Raw genomic sequence first — 19,285 nt, 5'->3', positions numbered from 1 at the left:
GAAATTCAAAGTAGCAAAGATGACATTAAAGCTGATAGTGGTTTTCTATGTTGGCAAGCTTTGTGCCTGACATGCTACAGGAGGTCTAAAAGGATTTACTGAAAGAATTTTCATTTCAAATTTTTGCTACAAAAGAGTAGTTATGGTCTCAAATAAGTAAAATGAACTTTCATCTTCTAAACTAACATATGTATGGAAATGATAATTATTTTGGCATTACATTTAGTAGGCCTTTAGGTATCTAATTTCTATGAATGATATACAGTTAAGAGCCCAAATTGTGATTTGTAAAGCAAATAGTAAAAAGTATTTACAGAGCTAATATATAATACTGCTGCTATTTGAATAATACCATAATAGGATTCTGGGTAATTGTCAATTTGGGGGTGGTTCCAGTTAGAATTTCAGTTTATTTGATTATCAAGGTAATTTTTTTTCTTTTTTTTTATGTTTAATTATTATGGGTACATAATAGTTGTATATCTTTATAGGGTACATGTCATGTTTTGATATAGGCAGACAATGTGAATTAATCAATTCAGGGTAATTGGGGTATCCATCGTGTCAGGCATTTATCATTATTTTATGTTAGGAGCATTCCATTTCTACTCTTTTAGTTATTTTAAAGTAGATTCTAATTTATTGTTGATTATAGTCACTTTGTTGTGCTATCAGATATTGTTCATTCTATCTAACTATTTTTGCAGCCATTAAAAGGTAGATTTGTAAAGTTAGTGGAGATAGTTACTTCAGTTTGCTCCTAGTTTGGTAAATTTAATGTTCCTCATATTCTTTTCTGTGCTTTTTCTCATTTCCTTCCTAACTCCTTTTTATATTTCCATATAGCTGCTTCTGTTCATTTATACCCTCTTTTATGTTTCTTTGATTTCCTTTTCTCTTGTGCTGAGATTAGGGCAATAATAAACTAAAAATTAATGTGATAAATATATCTACTATAATTAAATCGAAGCATATAATCTTTAAACAGCACAATTTTTTAGAAGTGGTGTTTTTGTTTGAATGTAAGGCTTATTAGCAAAGTTATTTTTTGTGATTTTTGTGATTTTTAGATCTTAGAGCAATATACTAAAATTTAATTTTTTAGTTTCCCCTTAAACCATCTCTAGATAGAACACTGAATAACAAAAATCTTTTGAGTAATGATACACTTTACCTCTATTTGCCATTTTTTGAAGTATATTTAAATAGAGTCAAATTAGGCCAATATACACTAGTTCCTGTATATTCATATGCTAACTTATGCTGATTATAATATATTATTTATATTTTAGTTTATTATAGTTTAGTGATATACAATTTGGTTTACTGAGTGCTGACCGATGTCTCCATTTTGCGATTCTACGCATCATAGGCCTATCTGAAGATTTTCATGCTAAGGAGTCTAAACCTTCCTCTGACCCAGCCTGTGTCATTGAGAAACTTTGTTCCTTACATGACGGCCTAGTTTTGGAAGCAAAGGGAATAAAGGAACATTTCTGGAAACCCTATATTAGGAAACTTTATGAAAAAAAGGTTTGTAAGCAGCAAAGAAATAATGTGAAAATGTTTTCTGCAGAAAGAAAAACTTGATTTAATATGATGACTTAAGGATCTCTTCTTTCGTCATAGCTCCTTAAGGGAAAAGAAGAAAATCTTACTGGGTTTCTGGAACCTGGGAACTTTGGAGAGAGTTTGTGAGTACTTCTGTTATGAAACTGTTTTAATATTTTAAATTGTATACTTAGGAAACCTCAGACTTTAGTGCTTTTATTGTTTGTACTCTGGAAATTCAGAGTGTGTTTTATGGGAGAATATAGAGAAGCAATAAAAATTCTGTTGACTACTACTATAAGCATATGTTTTTAAATTGAAAATGTATGACTGTTTAAAGTTTTATTAAACTTCTGGATTATAAATTTTGAAATAAAGAAATTCTTTTGGAACTATACAGGTGAAAAATGATGATGTGTAGGAGTTGTTCAGAGGTGTCTGGAGCAGCCAGGACAGATAGTTAAGCTTCTCACCAGAAGCTGCACCTACCAGGCAGGCGAAACACTGTCAGCAAAATATATGCACTGGGTACTGGATGAGCGTAGCGTAGCAAGCTTACGATTTATACCCTTCAGGTTTTATAATTAACTGTGATCCCACTAAAATTTAACTTTCAAAAAATTATTAGAACTTTTAGCAAATAACAAAATGAAATAATTGAAGTGGCCTGAAATGGCAGTTCTGTAAGAGAGTACATTTTGTCTGTATCTTTTTTTCTTATAGTAAAGCCATCAATAAGGCCTATGAGGAGTATGTTTTATCTGTTGGGAATTTAGATGAACGGATATTTCTTGGAGAGGATGCAGAGGAGGAAATTGGGACTCTCTCAAGGTGTCTGAACACTGGTTCAGGAACAGAGACTGCCGAAAGGGTACAGATGAAAAACATCTTACAGCAGCATTTCGACAAGGTGAGTCGAGCCATGCTGGAATTGTGGAAATACAGGAGCAGGGAAGCTAGGGGTCCTGTTTTATTTTGGTAATTCTGCGTGCATGTTTTACTTGCTTCCAATATGAAAAAGAAAATTCCCATCATTCTTTTAATTGAAAGAGTTATCTCTACGTTTATTGATTTACTTTTTGTTAATGTAATTTCAAAGGTTTAGTTAGGTGTGAGAAAAAGAGAAATTAATATAAATTTAAACAAATGTATCATGCTAATAATTGTTGGTTTTGAAAACATCAGCCAGTAATATATAGCTGTATATATAACAAAAAGAGTAGGCATTTAGAAAATGTTAATTGACCTGAACTGGGGCCTTCATTTAAGAAACTGGAGAAACTGAGAATCTACATTCTTTAAGAAAATTCTCTTAAACTGAGTTTCAGAACCACGTGGTGTTATTTCAAGCAAGCACTTAGGATCATGGAGACTGAATTTCCCTTCTGTTATGTGGTATTCAAAGAAAACACAAAGCTTTTGACAAGTGTCTCCAGAGCAAGTCTATGGAGAAATCAGCTGTTAGGGCTATCAGCATGTTAGATTTGAGATGTCTTTTAGGCGTGCTAGTAGCGAAGCTGAGTTGGCAGTGTGGGTATTCAAGAGGGGAGATCACAGCAGAGGCCAGGGTTGTGTGTATGTGTTCGGGGTCAGGATACAGATGGCTTTTAAAGCCATGGAATGAAGAGAGATTACTGACAGTATGAACTGATAGAGAATTAAAAGAGGTCTAAGGACAGAGCTCCGAGACACTCCAAATTTTATAGTCTTTGCTTGGAAAAGGAACATCCTAATATTTTAAAAATATCAACTTAACATTTATACCTGAGTTAAAGACAGACTCCTCTTGATCAGAATGCACAGGAAGCTTTACGCTAACCACTTGAACGAGGCTACCAAGAAGCACCACGCTGACTCTAAGGACTCTGGGCAGGAAGCTGTTTGTGGTTGTCACATCTAGTTTCTTCTGAAACCACTGCTACCTGTGAGTGATGTGGTGACCTGCTGCTGCTGTTGATTCTCCTGTACGTGCACGAGATGGCTTTCCCTCAGCGTAGGCGCTGCTTCGTATACAGTGAAGACGTTGGCTGCAAGAAACCTTCTAAGTCAGGGAGCACCTTTTGAATGCAGTTAATCTACCCAGATCATTTTATTGACTTAAAAAAATTATAGAATGGATTTCTATGAAACAAAGGTCTAGAGCTCTATTGCTGTTTAGAACATGAAGAAAGCATACAGATTTATTTTTGTATATAATGAATTTCTGTGCTTGTCTGTATCTTGTGAAACTTGAATAGTTTGTTCTGTTGCCAGGTGAAAATTTTGCTAGGTGTTTTTAAAACTATCTCTAGAATAAGCACCTTTAATATATAGGGAAATTTGGTTTATCTTGAATATTAAAACATTAAGCTGTCTTAACCTTTCATAGTTTGTTTGAGAAATGAGAAAAGATGTTTTACTAGCATATGTACTCATGCTTAAATTCTTTGACACATATCTTTTTCATATTTATATTTAAGAATGTTGACTTTAACTCATCTCTTATATCTGTCCACTTTAAGGGGAAAAAACTGATAGATTCTAGTAACAAAAGGTAGAGGAGGGGCAAGAAGACTGATGAAGGCTGTTCAGGTTGCCTTTTTCAGGAATGTTTGTTTTATGCTCGCTCTCTGAAGCACATTTGAGGATGTAGACAGGCTTCTGTTAAATCATGTATTTATTTGGGCCAGATGTAATTCACAGTTTTCTGGTGTCAATCTTTTGAGTGTTTGCAAAAATAGCAGTAGATGAGAGCTGTGAAATTCCATTTCTCAGAGATGAGAATGATATTCTTAATTTTTTCAAGTGAGTATGATGCTTATCTTTGCCTTCAAGCTTAAGTTTTAAAGGGGGAATAATAAGGAGCTATACCTTATCTTAAAGGTTTAACTTTTAGGAGACAAACTTTTAGTTAGCTAAATGCAATTGTCCTTTCACACATCTTCACACAGATAGGAGTGGCTCCTAGTGGTGTTATGTTTAAATTCCAGGAACGGTGACATTTGAGTCACTAAAGTTTATCGACATGTAATGATAAAATTTGATTGGCTTAAATTCCCATTTGTGAAGTGATTTAAAGTCTTTCTGACCTAAAATAATGTTTTTCTTTTTTAAATTCACTTAATTTTTTTCTTTAGTCTAAAGCACTTAGAATCTCCACACCACTTACTGGTGTGAGGTACGTTAAGGAGAACAGCCCTTGTGTGACCCCAGTTTCTACAGCTACACATAGCTTGAGTCGTCTTCACACCATGCTGACAGGCCTCAGGAATGCACCAAGTGAGAGACTGGAACAGATTCTCAGGTTAGTTTGAGCCCTGTCTGCCTGCCAATATTTGGTTGTTGATTGTTTTCCAATTTCTTATGTTAATTTTTCACTATTAGTGCCTTAATTCACCCATTAATAATTTTATATCAATTGCATGCTTAGTCCGGTCGTTAGTCCATAGAGGACCTAGCAATAGAAGATGTATAAATAGAAGACCATGTTTCCTCAGATTTCTTTCATGTAATACAGAAGATATTAACTAACATCAGTAGATACTATAGAACTACGGTCTCCAAATCCTGGGCCATGCCCAGTATCAGTCCATGGGCCTGTTAGGAGCTGGGCTGTGCTCAGCCTAAGCTCTGCCCACCATCCCCCACTCCCGGCCCCCAGTCCATGGAAAAATTGTCTTCCGTGAAACTTAGGAACTGGGGGCCGCAGAGCAGAGAGTAGTGGGTGAGCCAGCAAAGCTTCAGCTGTATTTACAGTCTCTCTGCTCCCCATCACTCGCATCACCGCCTGAGCTCCGTCCCTCTCCACCCTCTGTCTGTGGAAAAATTGTCTTCCATGAAACCGGTCCCTGGTGCCAAAAAGCTTGGGGACTGCTGCTGTAGAATAAAGCAGCAAACTGTCTTATTGCCAACTGTTCTATGTTAAGATTTTAGCGTGGGCAGGGGGCAGTCAAAGGTCTTCGTGAAAAGGATTGAACCTGAGTAAAGTTCTGAAGGGTGGGTCAGATTTGCAAAGATTGGCAGCATTCCACATGTTCATAAAGCAAGACAAAACCACTATGACTTTTGTAAGCTCTATGAGACATCCTTTGCCTGAAAAGAAGTTAACTGCCTTTAGTTCCTTTGATCTGCCTGAGACTGGTAGTATTATCAGTCAGTTTTAGTGAAAAGCAGGGTAGAATGAATCTCATCTCGTGCATAACCTTTGTGGTGAGCTGATTTGAAAAATCAGGTCCAAGGTCCCTCCTAGTTCTAAAACTGTATAATTTGATGACATAGACCCTATAGGACCCCATTTAATTTCTGGTGATTTGGCATCAAGAAGACCCTATATACACACATAAGTAATTTTCCACTCATAGTTGGGCTTATTAAATGCCAAGGCTGACAACTTTTCCTTTAAATTTTCATGACGTCTACTTTATTCACAAACTTGATTGTGATTTACTGTCAACAAGCTAAGTCTACATGTCCTCTTCCTAACTCATGTTCTTCAGGTGGACCTTGTTTGCCTTGAATTTAGATGCATTTGATAAATACATTTTAGAAGCCTGTCTTAATCTCTGTATCTTCCAGATCTCTTTACAATTTCTAACCAGGCATAACAGCTTCTCTAATCTTAAGTACCATGAGTGAGGTTAAATATTGCCAGTAGATACTAGGTAAAAGCAAAGGTGTGTAAAAAGGTGTGTGTGTTCATAAATAAGATTCTGCCATATGATATTCAGTAGTTATCTATAACAGGATTATAACTGATTTTTATTTTCTTTATAATTTTTTAAAGTTGCTTCATTTTTTACAAGGAATATGTGTATCTGTGATCAAGATAAAAGCATAATTGTTACAAAAAAGGCTATATGGTAATAATTTGTATAATGCTTCTGCTTTGAACATATATTGTTTTCTAATAAAGAAAATGAATGAAATAAACCTTGTTTTGGGGAGAAAAATGTAGAATGTCAGTAATAGTTTATATTAGTCTGCAGTGTAGGTTATATACCCCTTCATTCTGTTTTCTTCCAGAAGTTCTTAATGGGAATTGTACTGCCCTCTAGGGAAACAGGTGAGGACAAGTTTGTTTGTCATCAGTAATTGGGGATGTATAGGGTGAGTGGAGGCCAGTCGCAGACATCAAATGGGCCCAGACCAAGTTTGCTAAACTTACTGCAGTAAAAGGTACAATCCCACGTAAGAAATTTTTTTTTTTTTTACTCAAATTAGTAAATACCACCACCTTTGATAAGGAATTATGGGACCTCTTGGATTAATTCGGGAAGTGTATAGTTTCTGTTCAAGGTTATTTTTTTTTTTTTTTTTTTTTTTTTAAGATAGGGTCTCACTCTTTTGCCTGGGCTAGAGTGAGTGCAGTGGTGTCATTATAGCTCACTGCAACCTCATACTCCTTGGCTCGAGTGATCCTCCTGCCTCAGCCTCCCAAGTAGCTGGGACTACAGGCACACACCACTGCGCCTGGCTAATTTTTCTATTTTTTTTTTTTTGTAGAGATGGGGTCTCACTCTTGCTCAACTCCTGACCTCAAATGATCCTCCTGCCTTGGCCTCCCAAAGTGCTATGATTAAAGGCACAAGCTGGCATGCCCGGCATTGGCAAGACCTTTAAATTAGATAATTTCTTTTTATTTTTTTTTAGGACATGTTCCAGAGATCCAACTCAGGCTATTGCTAACAGATTGAAAGAAATGTATGAAATATATTCTCAGCATTACCAGCCAGATGAGGATTTCAGTAATTGTGCTAAAGGTAAAGTTTAATATTGTCTCTCTATACTGCTCTCATCTTTGAAGTTTAACTATATGGAGTCCTTTCTTGTTAACTGAGTCAGAAATATGAGGAAAGGATTTATGCCTTTAGACCGAAGGCTAGAATACACCTGCCCAATTTTTCTGCCAACCAAGTGATTTCTGAGCCATTCTCAGTAAGAGAGAAATTTTAGGATGATGTCTTTATCATGTAGGACTTCTGATGCATTTTTATTTGCAGATCTTTAGTTTTCATTTGAAAACTGGAAATTAAATAGAAGTATAGTGATGCTTCAATATATTAAAAACAGTAACAGAAGATATAGCTATTATATGCCCAAACCTGGCCTAGGAGTTGTTTGATCTCAGGAACTAGAACTAAGTGGGTGTGGAATAGTAAACCAATTATATATTTCTTAGCATAGAGCTGTTTTGTTCAAATATATAGGGGAAAAAAAGGGGGGTGTGAATCTTAATGAATGGTATTATGGTTCTTTAAATGCAAATTTCATTTCACAGTTTTAGAAAAATTTGAATGTTGTTATAAAGAAAATTAAGGTATCTTAGGAATAATTAAAACACCAATTGTAAGAAATGTATATGTCTGAAGTGTGGGTTGGTTTTTAAATTTTATTTTGTGGGTGGAGGGGGGGATGCACTTCATTTCCCACAGTGTTTATTTTCTTTTTTGTGTCCTTTTTGTGTTTAATTATTTCTACAGAAGTTACCAGCAAATATTTTCGTTTTGCAGAGATGCTTTACTATAAAGTATTAGAATCTGTTATTGAGCAGGAACAAAAAAGACTGGGAGACATGGATTTATCTGTGAGTAAAATATCCAATGTATTGCTCAGCACAATAAAACATAGTTTCCTTCCTACCCCACCCACCAAAAAAAAGGCTTTATTGAAGAAATAATATATGGCTTTTAGGGAATAAAATTGGCACCTAAGGAAACTTGTGTTCTGAGCCCTCTCACCTTCAGTCCCCTGCTTCAGCAGGCCAAGGGTGATCACGTACAACTTCTGAGGGTGGGAAGACTCTATAGTCAAGGATTCAAAGATTCAGGCTTAACATTATGTTGCTAAATAACGTAGAATTTTTATTCAAGCCCTGTATAGCCAGAATAAATTGAGTATTGACTGGTTAGGACATTATTTTTTTTATTTTTAAGAGATGGGGTTTCACTCTGTTGCCCAGGCTGATGTGTAGTGGTGTGATCATAGCTCACTGTAACCTCCAATTCCTGGGCTCAAGCCGTCCTCCCACCTCAGCCTCCCAAACAGCTAGGACTACAGGTTGTGCTATCATGCCTGGCTAACTTTAAAAAATTTTATTAGAGATGGGATCTTGATAATGTTGCCCAAACTGGTCTCAAATTCCTGGTCTCAAGTGATCTTCCCACCTCGGCCTCCCAAAGTGCTGGAATTATAGGCACGAGCCACTGTGCGCAGCCTGGATGGGATTTTAACATAAATACTCAACCATTCCTCTTTGGCTAAGAAAATTATTTTTCTTAGATTTTACTGGTTAAGAAATATGAATTGATTTTTCTATAAATGATATTTATGTTTAATAGCACCAATAAAGGTAATTTTTTAAAAAGCTAATTTTTAAAATAACATTTCAAAGAAAATTGTAAAACTTACCAATATTCTAATTCCTTATAACTGTTTACATTTTTTTATATATTAAAAAATGGCTGTATATGGCTGTATGAACTTAAAGAGCTGTTTTATGACTTAATTTTTTTTGTGTGTGAACACATACAGAAGGGTATAAAAAATATAGTTTAGGGGTTAATATTAAGTGGATAGCTGTATACTCATCTAAGTAACTTAATTTAAAACCCTTTTTTTTAATTGTGGTAAAATATTCATAACAGTCACCCTTTAGCCACTTTTAAGTTTATAATTTAGTGGCATTAATGAAGTACAGTCACAGTGTTGTGTAATCACAACCATTAATATATCCATCTCCAGAGCTTTTTCACCATCCCAAACTGGAAGTCTGTACCCATTAAACACTAACTCCCCATTCACCCCTCTCTGTAGCCCCTGTTACCCTCTATTCTACTTTGTCTCTATGAATTTCCCTGCTGTAGATAGCTCATATGATGGAATCATACGATATTTGTCCTTTTGTGTCTGGCTTACTTCATTTAGCATGATGTTTTCAGGGTTCATCCATGTTGCAGCAGGTATGAGAATTTCATTCCTTTTTAAGGCTGAATAATATTTCATTGTGTATGTACTACATTTCGTTTATTCATTCATCTGTTGATGAACATTTGGGTTGTTTCTGCCATTTGGCTACTGTGGATAATGCTGCTATGAACATTGGTGCACAAGTATCTGAGTTCCTGCTTTTAGTTCTTTCGAGTTCCTCATACCTAGAAGTGGAATTGCTGGAACATATGGCAATTTTATGTTTAACTTTTTGAGGAACTGCCATACCATTTTACATTCCCACCAGCAATGCATAAGGGTTTCAATTTCTCCACACCCTCAAAACATTTAATTTTCATTTTTTTGATAACATCCATCCTGATGGGTATGAAGTTGGTATCTCCAGATGCTTTCGATTTGCATTTTCCTAATGACTATGATGTTGAATATCTTTTCATGTGCTCGTTGGCCCTTTGTATATCTTCTTTAAAGAAATGTTTATTCAGGTCCTTTTTTATTTGGGCTATTTGCTTTTTTGTTGACAAGTTGTAGGAGTTCTTTGTGCATTTGAATACTAATCTTTTATCAGATATACAATTTGTCAATGTTTTCTCCCATTCTGTGGGTTATCATTTTACTCTATTCAGTCTCCTTTCATGCACAAAATTTCTAAATTTTGATGAAATCCAAATTTTCTTTTCTTTTGAGCCTATGCGTTTGGTACCGGAGTAACTATTTAATTAAAGAATAATAAATGTTTATATTTAACTTTGGAAAATTATAAGCAAAAAGAAGAAAATAAAAATGATCTGTGATTATGTCACCCTGTGATAAACATGTTGACTTTGGGTACGTGGTCATCTGGTCAGTCACCTGCCTGCCTCCCTTTAATCTATCTTTTTATGACAGTGGCCTCTTACTATAAATACTGTTTTGAAACATCTTTCCACATCATTATTCTTTAAGCATCAGGGTAATGTGTGTGTTTTGGTTAGGGATGTAATCTCTTTTATTAGATATATTTCATAGTATGTAAGGTTTTTAAGTCTTATACTTTTTTAAAATATTTTTTCTTAACTAGAAAATGGGCTTATTTATACAGTAAGTGAAGTTTTGTTAAGAAAATAAGCACATTTCACTCAGAAAATAAGACTTTCTTTGGTATTTTCATTTAACTTGACTGGGTATGAAATGCTTTTTAAGAATAGACTAATGTTTCTAAATGCTAATAACTTTATTTTACAGGGTATTCTGGAACAAGATGCATTCCACAGATCACTCTTGGCCTGCTGCCTTGAGGTCGTCTCTTTTTCTTATAAGCCTCCTGGGAATTTTCCATTTATTACTGAAATATTTGATGTGCCACTTTATCATTTTTATAAGGTATTTTTAAAAATAACGAGGAAACTATAGATGAGACCAACTTCCTGTTGTTAGTTATTTGGTTCAAGTTAACATCTAAGTACCTTTATCATTTTTAATTATATATTTAATAATCTCTATTTGGGGAGCAGAGAAGAAATAGAATATTAAGACATATAAATTATTTTCATATTATATGAAAGATCTATTTAGGGTAAAAGTTTCATTTGATTACTCCATTTATCTAATAAAGGCTTTTAAAATACTATGATTTTATGAGCTAAGAAGGCTTAAAAAAAAAAGTAGCACATATCACTAGCTAATCTTGTATAGCAGCCTTCTTTTTTTAGTTTATAAAAATTAAATAACATTGAAAAAGTCTTCCAGAAAAAAATAAAAATTCTATTTCACATGTTATAGAGAGGCACAGGGTTAAAGTATTGATTTGGTAGCTGTTTCCTTCTTGATACTGACTTAGCTTATGAGTTTTTCTTAACTTTCATGATAGTCAAAACTAATTTTTATAGTGGCATAGGTTGAATGTTTATAGATTTTTTATTTGAAATTTTAAGAATGATGTTTTTTAACCAATAAAAAAAGGCATGTTTTTTCATTTAAAACTTTTTGAAATACATCACTATACAAAAGATTTTATATAATTCATACATCTAGTTTAAACAATAATTATTTATAAAGACAGTGAAGGAAGAGTGGCTGTTTCAAAATAATATTTCAGCTTGTAATTTTTGATAATTTTGCTAAATATTTATAAACATTTACTAATTATTATTAAATGAACCAGGGCATTTTTCTTTATTTCAGGTGATAGAAGTATTTATTAGAGCAGAAGATGGCCTTTGTAGAGAGGTAGTAAAACACCTCAATCAGATTGAAGAACAGATCTTAGATCATTTGGCATGGAAACCAGAGTCCCCACTCTGGGAAAGAATTAGAGACAATGAAAACAGAGTTCCTACATGTGAAGAGGTTTGTGAAAATATCTTAACGTCTTTTTATAAGAAAAGTACATCAGTATCTAGTGTATTTGTAATATCCTTTCACAGAAAGCAAGTAAATGTAGTGTCTTCCTGTTGGGAGGTGGGAGGGTTGCAGTTGGGTTTAAGGTGGTACGATGGCCCCATATCAAAGAAGAAACAAGAGTCAGAAATAATTTGTCATGGCCCCAGGGTTTCAGTGACAGAGTAAAATTTCAGTGTTCTTTCTTGATTTCCTGATCAAGTTGCTGTCCCTTAGAGTAGTTGATATTCTAACTGTCCAAATCAGTAACAAAGGTTGATCCATATTTAGTATCCAATTACCAGGTTTTGAATTTTTAAAGACTGCCAATTTTTTTTTAACTTTAATACGAAAATGGGAAAGATAGCTGATTTTATTTAGTGGAATAATTGATGAGTCAAGATAGTTTTTTCTTTTGCCTTAGATGATTATTCTATGTTTAATCAAAATGCTTTTTTGGATATTACCATTCTGAGTAAACAATTCTTTGTAGGTCATGCCACCTCAGAATCTGGAAAGAGCAGATGAAATTTGTATTGGTGGCTCCCCTTTGACTCCCAGAAGGGTCAGTGAAGTTCGTGCTGATACTGGAGGACTTGGAAGGAGTAAGTTTAAAATAAGGGGAATATTTTGGGGCCTAATATCTGGAGATTTAAATTGCATCCAAACCTACACATGTAGTTAATAGTATATATAGAAGAAAATACATTGTGCATTTTAGCCCCACATGGATCACCTAAAAGAAATGCTTTTAACGAATATTTAAGAACACAGGAAAAATATATGATGTAACAAGTATCTTTTGAAAAGGATAGAATGCAGGCTGGGCACAGTGGCTCACGCCTGTAATCCTAGCACTTTGGGGAGCTGAGGTGGATCACTTGAGGCTAGGAGTTCGAGACCAGCCTGAGCAAGAGGGAGACCCTGTCTCTACAAAAAATAGAAAAATTAGCCAGGCGTGGTGGTGTGCCTGTAGTCCTAGCTACTTGGGAGGGTGAAGCAGGAGGATTGCTTGAGCTCAGGAGTTTAAGGTTGCGGTGAGCTATGATGACGCCACTGCACTCTAGCCTAGGAGATAGAGTGAGACCCTGTCTCAAAAAAAAGGGTAGAATACTATAAATTTATTTTTAAAGTATATGTTTATCTATAAGCATACAAAAGGGTGGAAATGGAAAAACTAAACTATTAAGAATGATTATTGTTGGGTGATAGAATTCCCAGTAATATCTGTAAATTTTTTTAGGCAAGTATGTTATTACTTTTAAAACCAGGAGAAGTAGAAAAGTCATCTTAAAGATAGAGCTACTTGATCCAGTTAGGTACAGACAAGCCAGTGAGTTAAGAGGACTGAGCATGTTCAGCTTTGACTCTCTCAGTTGAGATGTGCTACCCTGGCTAATGTGACACTGTTGCTGGCCCAAGAAGTATAGAAAAGCACAGTTTTGCTTTGCATCTGGTTTACATTTTAGGCAGCTCCTTAGATCTGCCAGGTGTAAGGTTTAAGTTTACATATGTGAAATATAACTATTTTTTAAACGAGCAATTCTGAAAATCCAGAGAGTTCTAAATCTTGGGATGCCGTTAGAACATTCTTGTTTCTAGATCAGTTTTATAATGTGATTCATAGGCACTGGCTATAGAAGAAAGATCAATTTTAAAGTCAAGGATCACTCTCAGTTAGTGTATACTCAATAAATATGGATGAGAAAGATGAAAATGTCTTCATTTTTGAGGGAGGTGTCATAATGGCTTAACTATTTTTCTGCTTATTATCCACTCAGACCCATCCACAGATCTATCGTCTGGTCTTTCTCAGTCTATTTCTGTGGAGGTTAAACCTTTCCTAATCTACAGATTAGGACTTTAATCTGTATTTACCACTTCTCCATTTTCCTGAGGTCTCTTGGCACTTTATAAGAAAATGATCTTAATGTATTCTTTTTGATTCTGCAGCTTTGTACCAAATACAAATCTTGTAAGTTTATTTTCTTTTATATCATTAAAAAATGTTAAGCCATAGTCTATTAGGATGTATTCCTGTCAGTGCCTCTTATGACCTCCCTACATAGGTTTTTAAATTTTAAAACATACAAATGCAGTTTTTATAGGTAGACATAGAAGAGAGAAATGAATGCTTCTCACAAATTCAGACATTGGCGTGAATACTTTAAAATAGACCGATTCATAATTGCTATAGAGTTTCTGTTCTGGGTGATGAAAAAATTTTAGAAATAGTGGTGACTGTTGCCCAACATTGTGAATGTGTTTAATGCCCCTGAACAGTACACTTTAAAATGGTTAGAATGGCAAATTTTGTTATATATTTTACCATAATTTAAAAAATTAATAATATGCCAAACCCATTGAATTCTACAGTTTAAATGGGTAAAATGTATAGTATGTGAACTATATCTCAATAGCACTATTTAAAAAAATAATAAAGTATGCTTAATTAAGTCTAAACCATGTTATGTTCACCTTGCTGAAGAATATTACTGAATTTTAATCATTTTCTATATGTGGAAAAAGATGAACATTTACAAAACTGGAGGAAGGGTTGCTCCTAGATGACATAACATACGACCACCATCTCCCCTGATCAAGTAGTGGCTTTACAGTGAAATCACATCTTACATGAGTGTTAGAAATTAAATATAATCAAAAATATTATTGAAAATTAGAATAAGCCCTTAAATTGCCCCTAAATCATGAAGGCTCTGTAATGGTAGAGGACAGAGCCTAGTTTGATTTAGGGGAAGGGGGAGTAGAAAAGGGAGCACTGCCAGACAGAAAATTCCTTTTTAAAATTTTGCTCTCAATAGTGTTGAGTTTTCCGTAGTGGAATGTAGGTATGATATCACTTCTGTAATTTTTGTTTGCTTTTTAAATTATGAAATATTTCAAACACTGGTTATTTTTTTAACATAACAGCTTGGATGGAAGCCATATGTCAGTCTCCTTGAGTTAAATGATTTGTTTGATTTGTTTTGACCCTAGGCATAACCTCACCAACCACACTATATGACAGGTACAGCTCCCCAACAGCCAGCACTACCAGAAGGCGGCTGTTTGTTGAGAATGATAGTCCCTCTGATGGAGGGACACCTGGGCGCATTCCCCCACAGCCCCTAGTCAATGCTGTCCCTGTGCAGAATGTATCTGGGGAAGCTGTTTCTGTCACACCAGTTCCTGGACAGACTTTGGTCACCATGGCAACCGCCACTGTCACAGCCAACAATGGACAAACAGTAACCATTCCTGTACAAGGTAAGGAAAACAGAGATGGATATTGAGTTCTTTCTCGGTGGTATTTATTGGAAAGTTACCTGAGATTTGGCTGGAGTGACACAATATGGGACAGAAGAGAGATGGGGAGAGGGGGATTGGGAGGGGAGAAATTGGAAACCTCTGCCTGGAGAACCTTGTACTATCAACATTCTCTTCATGCTTTTTCCTCTATAACAAACTGTAGGTATTGCCAATGAAAATGGAGGGATTACATTCTTCCCGGTCCAAGTCAATGTTGGGGGACAGGCACAAGCTGTGACTGGCTCCATCCAGCCCCTCAGTGCTCAGGCCCTGGCTGGAAGCCTGAGCTCTCAACAGGTGACAGGAACAACTTTGCAAGTCCCTGGTCAAGTGGCCATTCAACAGATTTCCCCAGGTGGCCAACAGCAGAAACAAGGCCAGCCTTTAACCAGCAGCAACATTAGACCCAGGAAGACCAGCTCTTTATCGCTTTTCTTTAGAAAGGTAATTTTTCATGTATCCTTACCCAGAGCATGAGCTTGGGCCATAAAAGTGTTAAACAAAGTTTGAAATGGTTTTGTTTATCTACTAGGTTTACCACTTAGCAGGTGTCCGCCTCCGGGATCTTTGTGCTAAACTAGATATTTCAGATGAACTGCGGAAAAAAATCTGGACCTGCTTTGAATTCTCCATAATTCAGTGTCCTGAACTTATGATGGACAGACATCTGGACCAGTTATTAATGTGTGCCATTTACGTGATGGCAAAGGTGAGTGCCATTTGGAACTGAAAAAGCAAAGATACTGCTTCATTACTCAGAATATTTTCAACAGCTTTACTGAGACAATTTATATACCATATCATTCATCCATTTAAAATGTACAACTTAATGGGTCTTAGTATATTCACAGATATGTGCAATCATCATCACAATTTTAGAACATACTATTCCGTTGTATAGATATTTGACAGTATTATCCATTTATCAGTTGATGGATATCTGGGTTGTTTCTACTTTGTGGCTATTATGTATAACACTGCTGTTAGCATTTGTGTACAAGTTTTTGTGTAGACATATGTTTTCATTTCTCTAGGGTGTGTACTTAGGAATGGATTGCTGGGTCATATACTAACTCTATGTTTTAACCATTTGAGGAACTGCCAGACTGTTTTCCAAAGTACTGTACCATTTACATTCCCATCAGAAATATATAAAGGTTTTAATTTCAGCACCTTTTATTAAATTATTTAAATTTGTTTAAATAACTTGAGATTAAATTCACATAGTACAAAATTAACCATTTTAAAGTGAACAATTCAGTGGCATTTAGTACATTCGCAGTGTTGCATACTCACCACCTCTATCTACTTTCAGAATGTTTCCAGCCCTGCAAAGTAAAACTCCTTGCCCATTAAGTAGTTTCTCCCCATTCTCCTTCCCACAGCACCTGGCAACCAGCAATTTGCATTCTGCCTCTATGGATTTATCTGTTCTTGATAGTTTATATAAGTGGAATGATACAATATGTGACCTTTGGTGTATGGCTTCTTGGGATAATGTTTTTGAACTTTATCCATGTTGTAGCATGTATATATACTTCTTTTCTGTGGCTGAATGATATTCTGTCATATGTACCATAATTTATCCATTCATCCATTGATGGATATTTGGGCTATTTCTACCCTTTGGCTATAGGCAACAGTGCTGTTGTGAATGTGCATACACATGTACTTGTTTGAGTGCCTGTTTTCAATTCTTTTAGGTTGATACTTAGGAGTGGAATTTCAGGGTCATTCGAGGAACCATCATACTGTTTTCCAGAGTCGCTGCACCATTTTACATTGTTACCCGTAATACACAAAAGTTCCAGTTTCTCTACATCCTTGCCAACTTTGTTATTTTAAGTTTTTAAAATTATTATAGCCATCCCAGTGGTTATTGAATGGTATCTCATTGTGGTTTTGATTTGTATTTCCCAAATGACTAATAATGCTGAGCATCTTTTATTGTACTTTATTGGCCATTATTATCTGAATTCTTGATTCTAGCCATTCTAGTGAGTGTGAAGTGCTATCTCATTGTGGTTTTGATTTCTGTTTGCCTGATGACTAATGATGTCAAGCATCTTTTCATGTGCTTACTAGCCATTTGTATTAGTATATCTTCTTTGAAGAATTACCTGTTTAAATCTTTTCCCCATTTTTTAACCGGGTTATTTGTCTGTTTATTATTAAGTTGTTGGAGTTCTTTATATATCCTGGGTGCAACTACCTTGTCAGTATGTGATTTGCAAGTATTTTCTCCTATTCTGTACATTAACATGTCACTTACTTGACAGTGTTGTTTGAAGCATGAAAGTTTTAAATTTTGGTGAAGACCAGTGACCTGTTTTAGTTTGTTGCTTGTGCTTTGGGTGTCATATCTAAGAATCCATTGCCAAATCCAAGATCATGAAGATTTATCCCTATGTTTTCTTTTGAGGTTTATAGTTTTACTGATACAGTTAGGTCTTTCATCCATTTTGAATAATTTTCTTATGAGCTAGAAGTCCAACTTCATTCTTTTGTATGTGGCTATGTAGTTGTCCCAGCACCATTGTTGAAAAGACCGTTTTTTCCCTGACTGAATGGTCTTGGCACCTTCATCAAAAATTAGGTGATCATAGCCATAGACACTGGGGTTTATTTCTGGACTCTAAATTCTATTCCATTGGACTATATGTCTACTTTTTTTATAAATTTGGAAATTGGGAAATGTGAGTCCTCCTACTTTTTCTTTTAAGATTATTTTGGCTATTCTAAGTCCCTTGAAAAATGAATTTTAGAATCAGATTGTCAGTTTCACTAGGGAGTCAGCTAAGATTCTGATAGGGTGGCATTGAATCTATAGATCAATTTGGGGAGTATTGCCATCTTAATAGTTTTAAGTCTTCTGATCCACGAACATGGGATGTTTTTCCATTTATTTAGATCTTCTATTTCTTTTAACAATGTTTTGTGCTTTTCAGAGTATACATTTTGCATTTTTTTGTTAAATTTATTCCTACTTTTTTTGTTTTTGTTATTTTTTAGAGACAGGGTCTTGCTATGTTGCCCAGGCTGGCCTCAAATTTCTGGGCTCAAGCTATCCTCCCACTTCAGCCCTCCAAGTAACTGGAACTACAGGCATGTGCCTTTAATGCCCAGCTTGCATATTCTTTTTGATGCTATTATAAATGCAGTTGTTTCTTTGTTGATACGTTCATTCCAAGTGTATAGAAATACAGTCGATTTTTGTATATTGATCTAGAGTCTAGTAACCTTGCTGAACTTATTATTTATTTTGTATGTGAATAAAGTTTATTTTTTAGAACACTTTAGGGTCACAGTAAAACTGAGCAGAAAGTACCTATATCTCCTGCACACTACACATGTGCAACCTCCTGTACCTCCTGTATTATGGACATCCCCCACCAGAGTGGTACAATTGTTACAATCAACAAACCTACAGTAACACATCATTATTACTCAAAGTCCGTAGCTTCCATTAGAGTTCATTCTTGGTGTTGCACATTCGATGGGTTTTGAAAAATGTATAATGACATGTATCCACTGTTATGGTATCATGCAGAATAATTTCAGTGCCCTAAAGATCCTCTGTGCTCAGCTTTTTCATCCACACTCCTGGCACAACCCCTGGCAATCACTACTCCTTTTACTGTCTCCATAGTTTTGCCTTTTCCAGAATGCCATATTTTTGGAATTCTACACGATGTAGCCTTTTCAGATAGGCTTCTTTCACTTATTAATACGCATTTAAGATTCTTCCATGTCTTTTCATGGATGATGCCTCATTTCCTTGTAGCTCTGAATAATACTCCCTTGACTGGATATACCATAGTTTATCCATTCACCTTCTGAAGTACATTTTGGTTACATCTAAGTTTTTGAAATTAACAATAAAGTTGCTGAAAACATCTGCAGGCAGCTTTTGTGTGGACATACATTTTCCACTCATTTTGGTAAATACCAAGGTGCATGGCTGCTATTTACTTTTTTTTTTTTTTTTCAATTTCAGCATATTGTAGGGGTACAGATGTTTAGGTTACGTATGTTGCCCTTGCCCGCCCCCCCCGCCAAGTCCGAGTTTCAAATATGTCCATCCTTCGGGTGGTGCGCATTGCACTCTTTGTGTATGCATATACCCGTCCCCTCCTCCCTC

At 35.4% G+C, this 19,285-nt stretch overlaps 1 protein-coding gene across 1 annotated transcript in view; it reads left to right on the top strand.

Moving 5' to 3' along the window:
* Nucleotides 1-1,376: 1,376 nt before the first annotated feature.
* The window catches only part of RBL2 (retinoblastoma-like 2), a 46,936-nt gene continuing 29,027 nt past the window's right edge, over nucleotides 1,377-19,285 (top strand). Inside the window, exons 1-12 of the mRNA XM_012652667.1 lie at nucleotides 1,377-1,533; nucleotides 1,630-1,694; nucleotides 2,275-2,461; nucleotides 4,668-4,834; nucleotides 7,180-7,289; nucleotides 8,010-8,113; nucleotides 10,702-10,839; nucleotides 11,641-11,805; nucleotides 12,329-12,440; nucleotides 14,833-15,102; nucleotides 15,308-15,588; nucleotides 15,677-15,853. Of these exons, the coding sequence (XP_012508121.1) occupies nucleotides 2,429-2,461; nucleotides 4,668-4,834; nucleotides 7,180-7,289; nucleotides 8,010-8,113; nucleotides 10,702-10,839; nucleotides 11,641-11,805; nucleotides 12,329-12,440; nucleotides 14,833-15,102; nucleotides 15,308-15,588; nucleotides 15,677-15,853 (1,557 nt within the window). The 5' untranslated portion in view covers nucleotides 1,377-1,533; nucleotides 1,630-1,694; nucleotides 2,275-2,428. The remainder of the gene's footprint in view (nucleotides 1,534-1,629; nucleotides 1,695-2,274; nucleotides 2,462-4,667; nucleotides 4,835-7,179; nucleotides 7,290-8,009; nucleotides 8,114-10,701; nucleotides 10,840-11,640; nucleotides 11,806-12,328; nucleotides 12,441-14,832; nucleotides 15,103-15,307; nucleotides 15,589-15,676; nucleotides 15,854-19,285) is intronic.

The sequence above is a fragment of the Propithecus coquereli genome, unplaced genomic scaffold, assembly GCF_000956105.1.
Source record: "Propithecus coquereli isolate 6110/MARCELLA unplaced genomic scaffold, Pcoq_1.0 Scaffold395, whole genome shotgun sequence".
NCBI classification, from domain to species: domain Eukaryota; kingdom Metazoa; phylum Chordata; class Mammalia; order Primates; family Indriidae; genus Propithecus; species Propithecus coquereli.
Note: the sequence above shows the minus strand (reverse complement) of the source record. Positions and strands in the feature narration are given on the sequence as shown.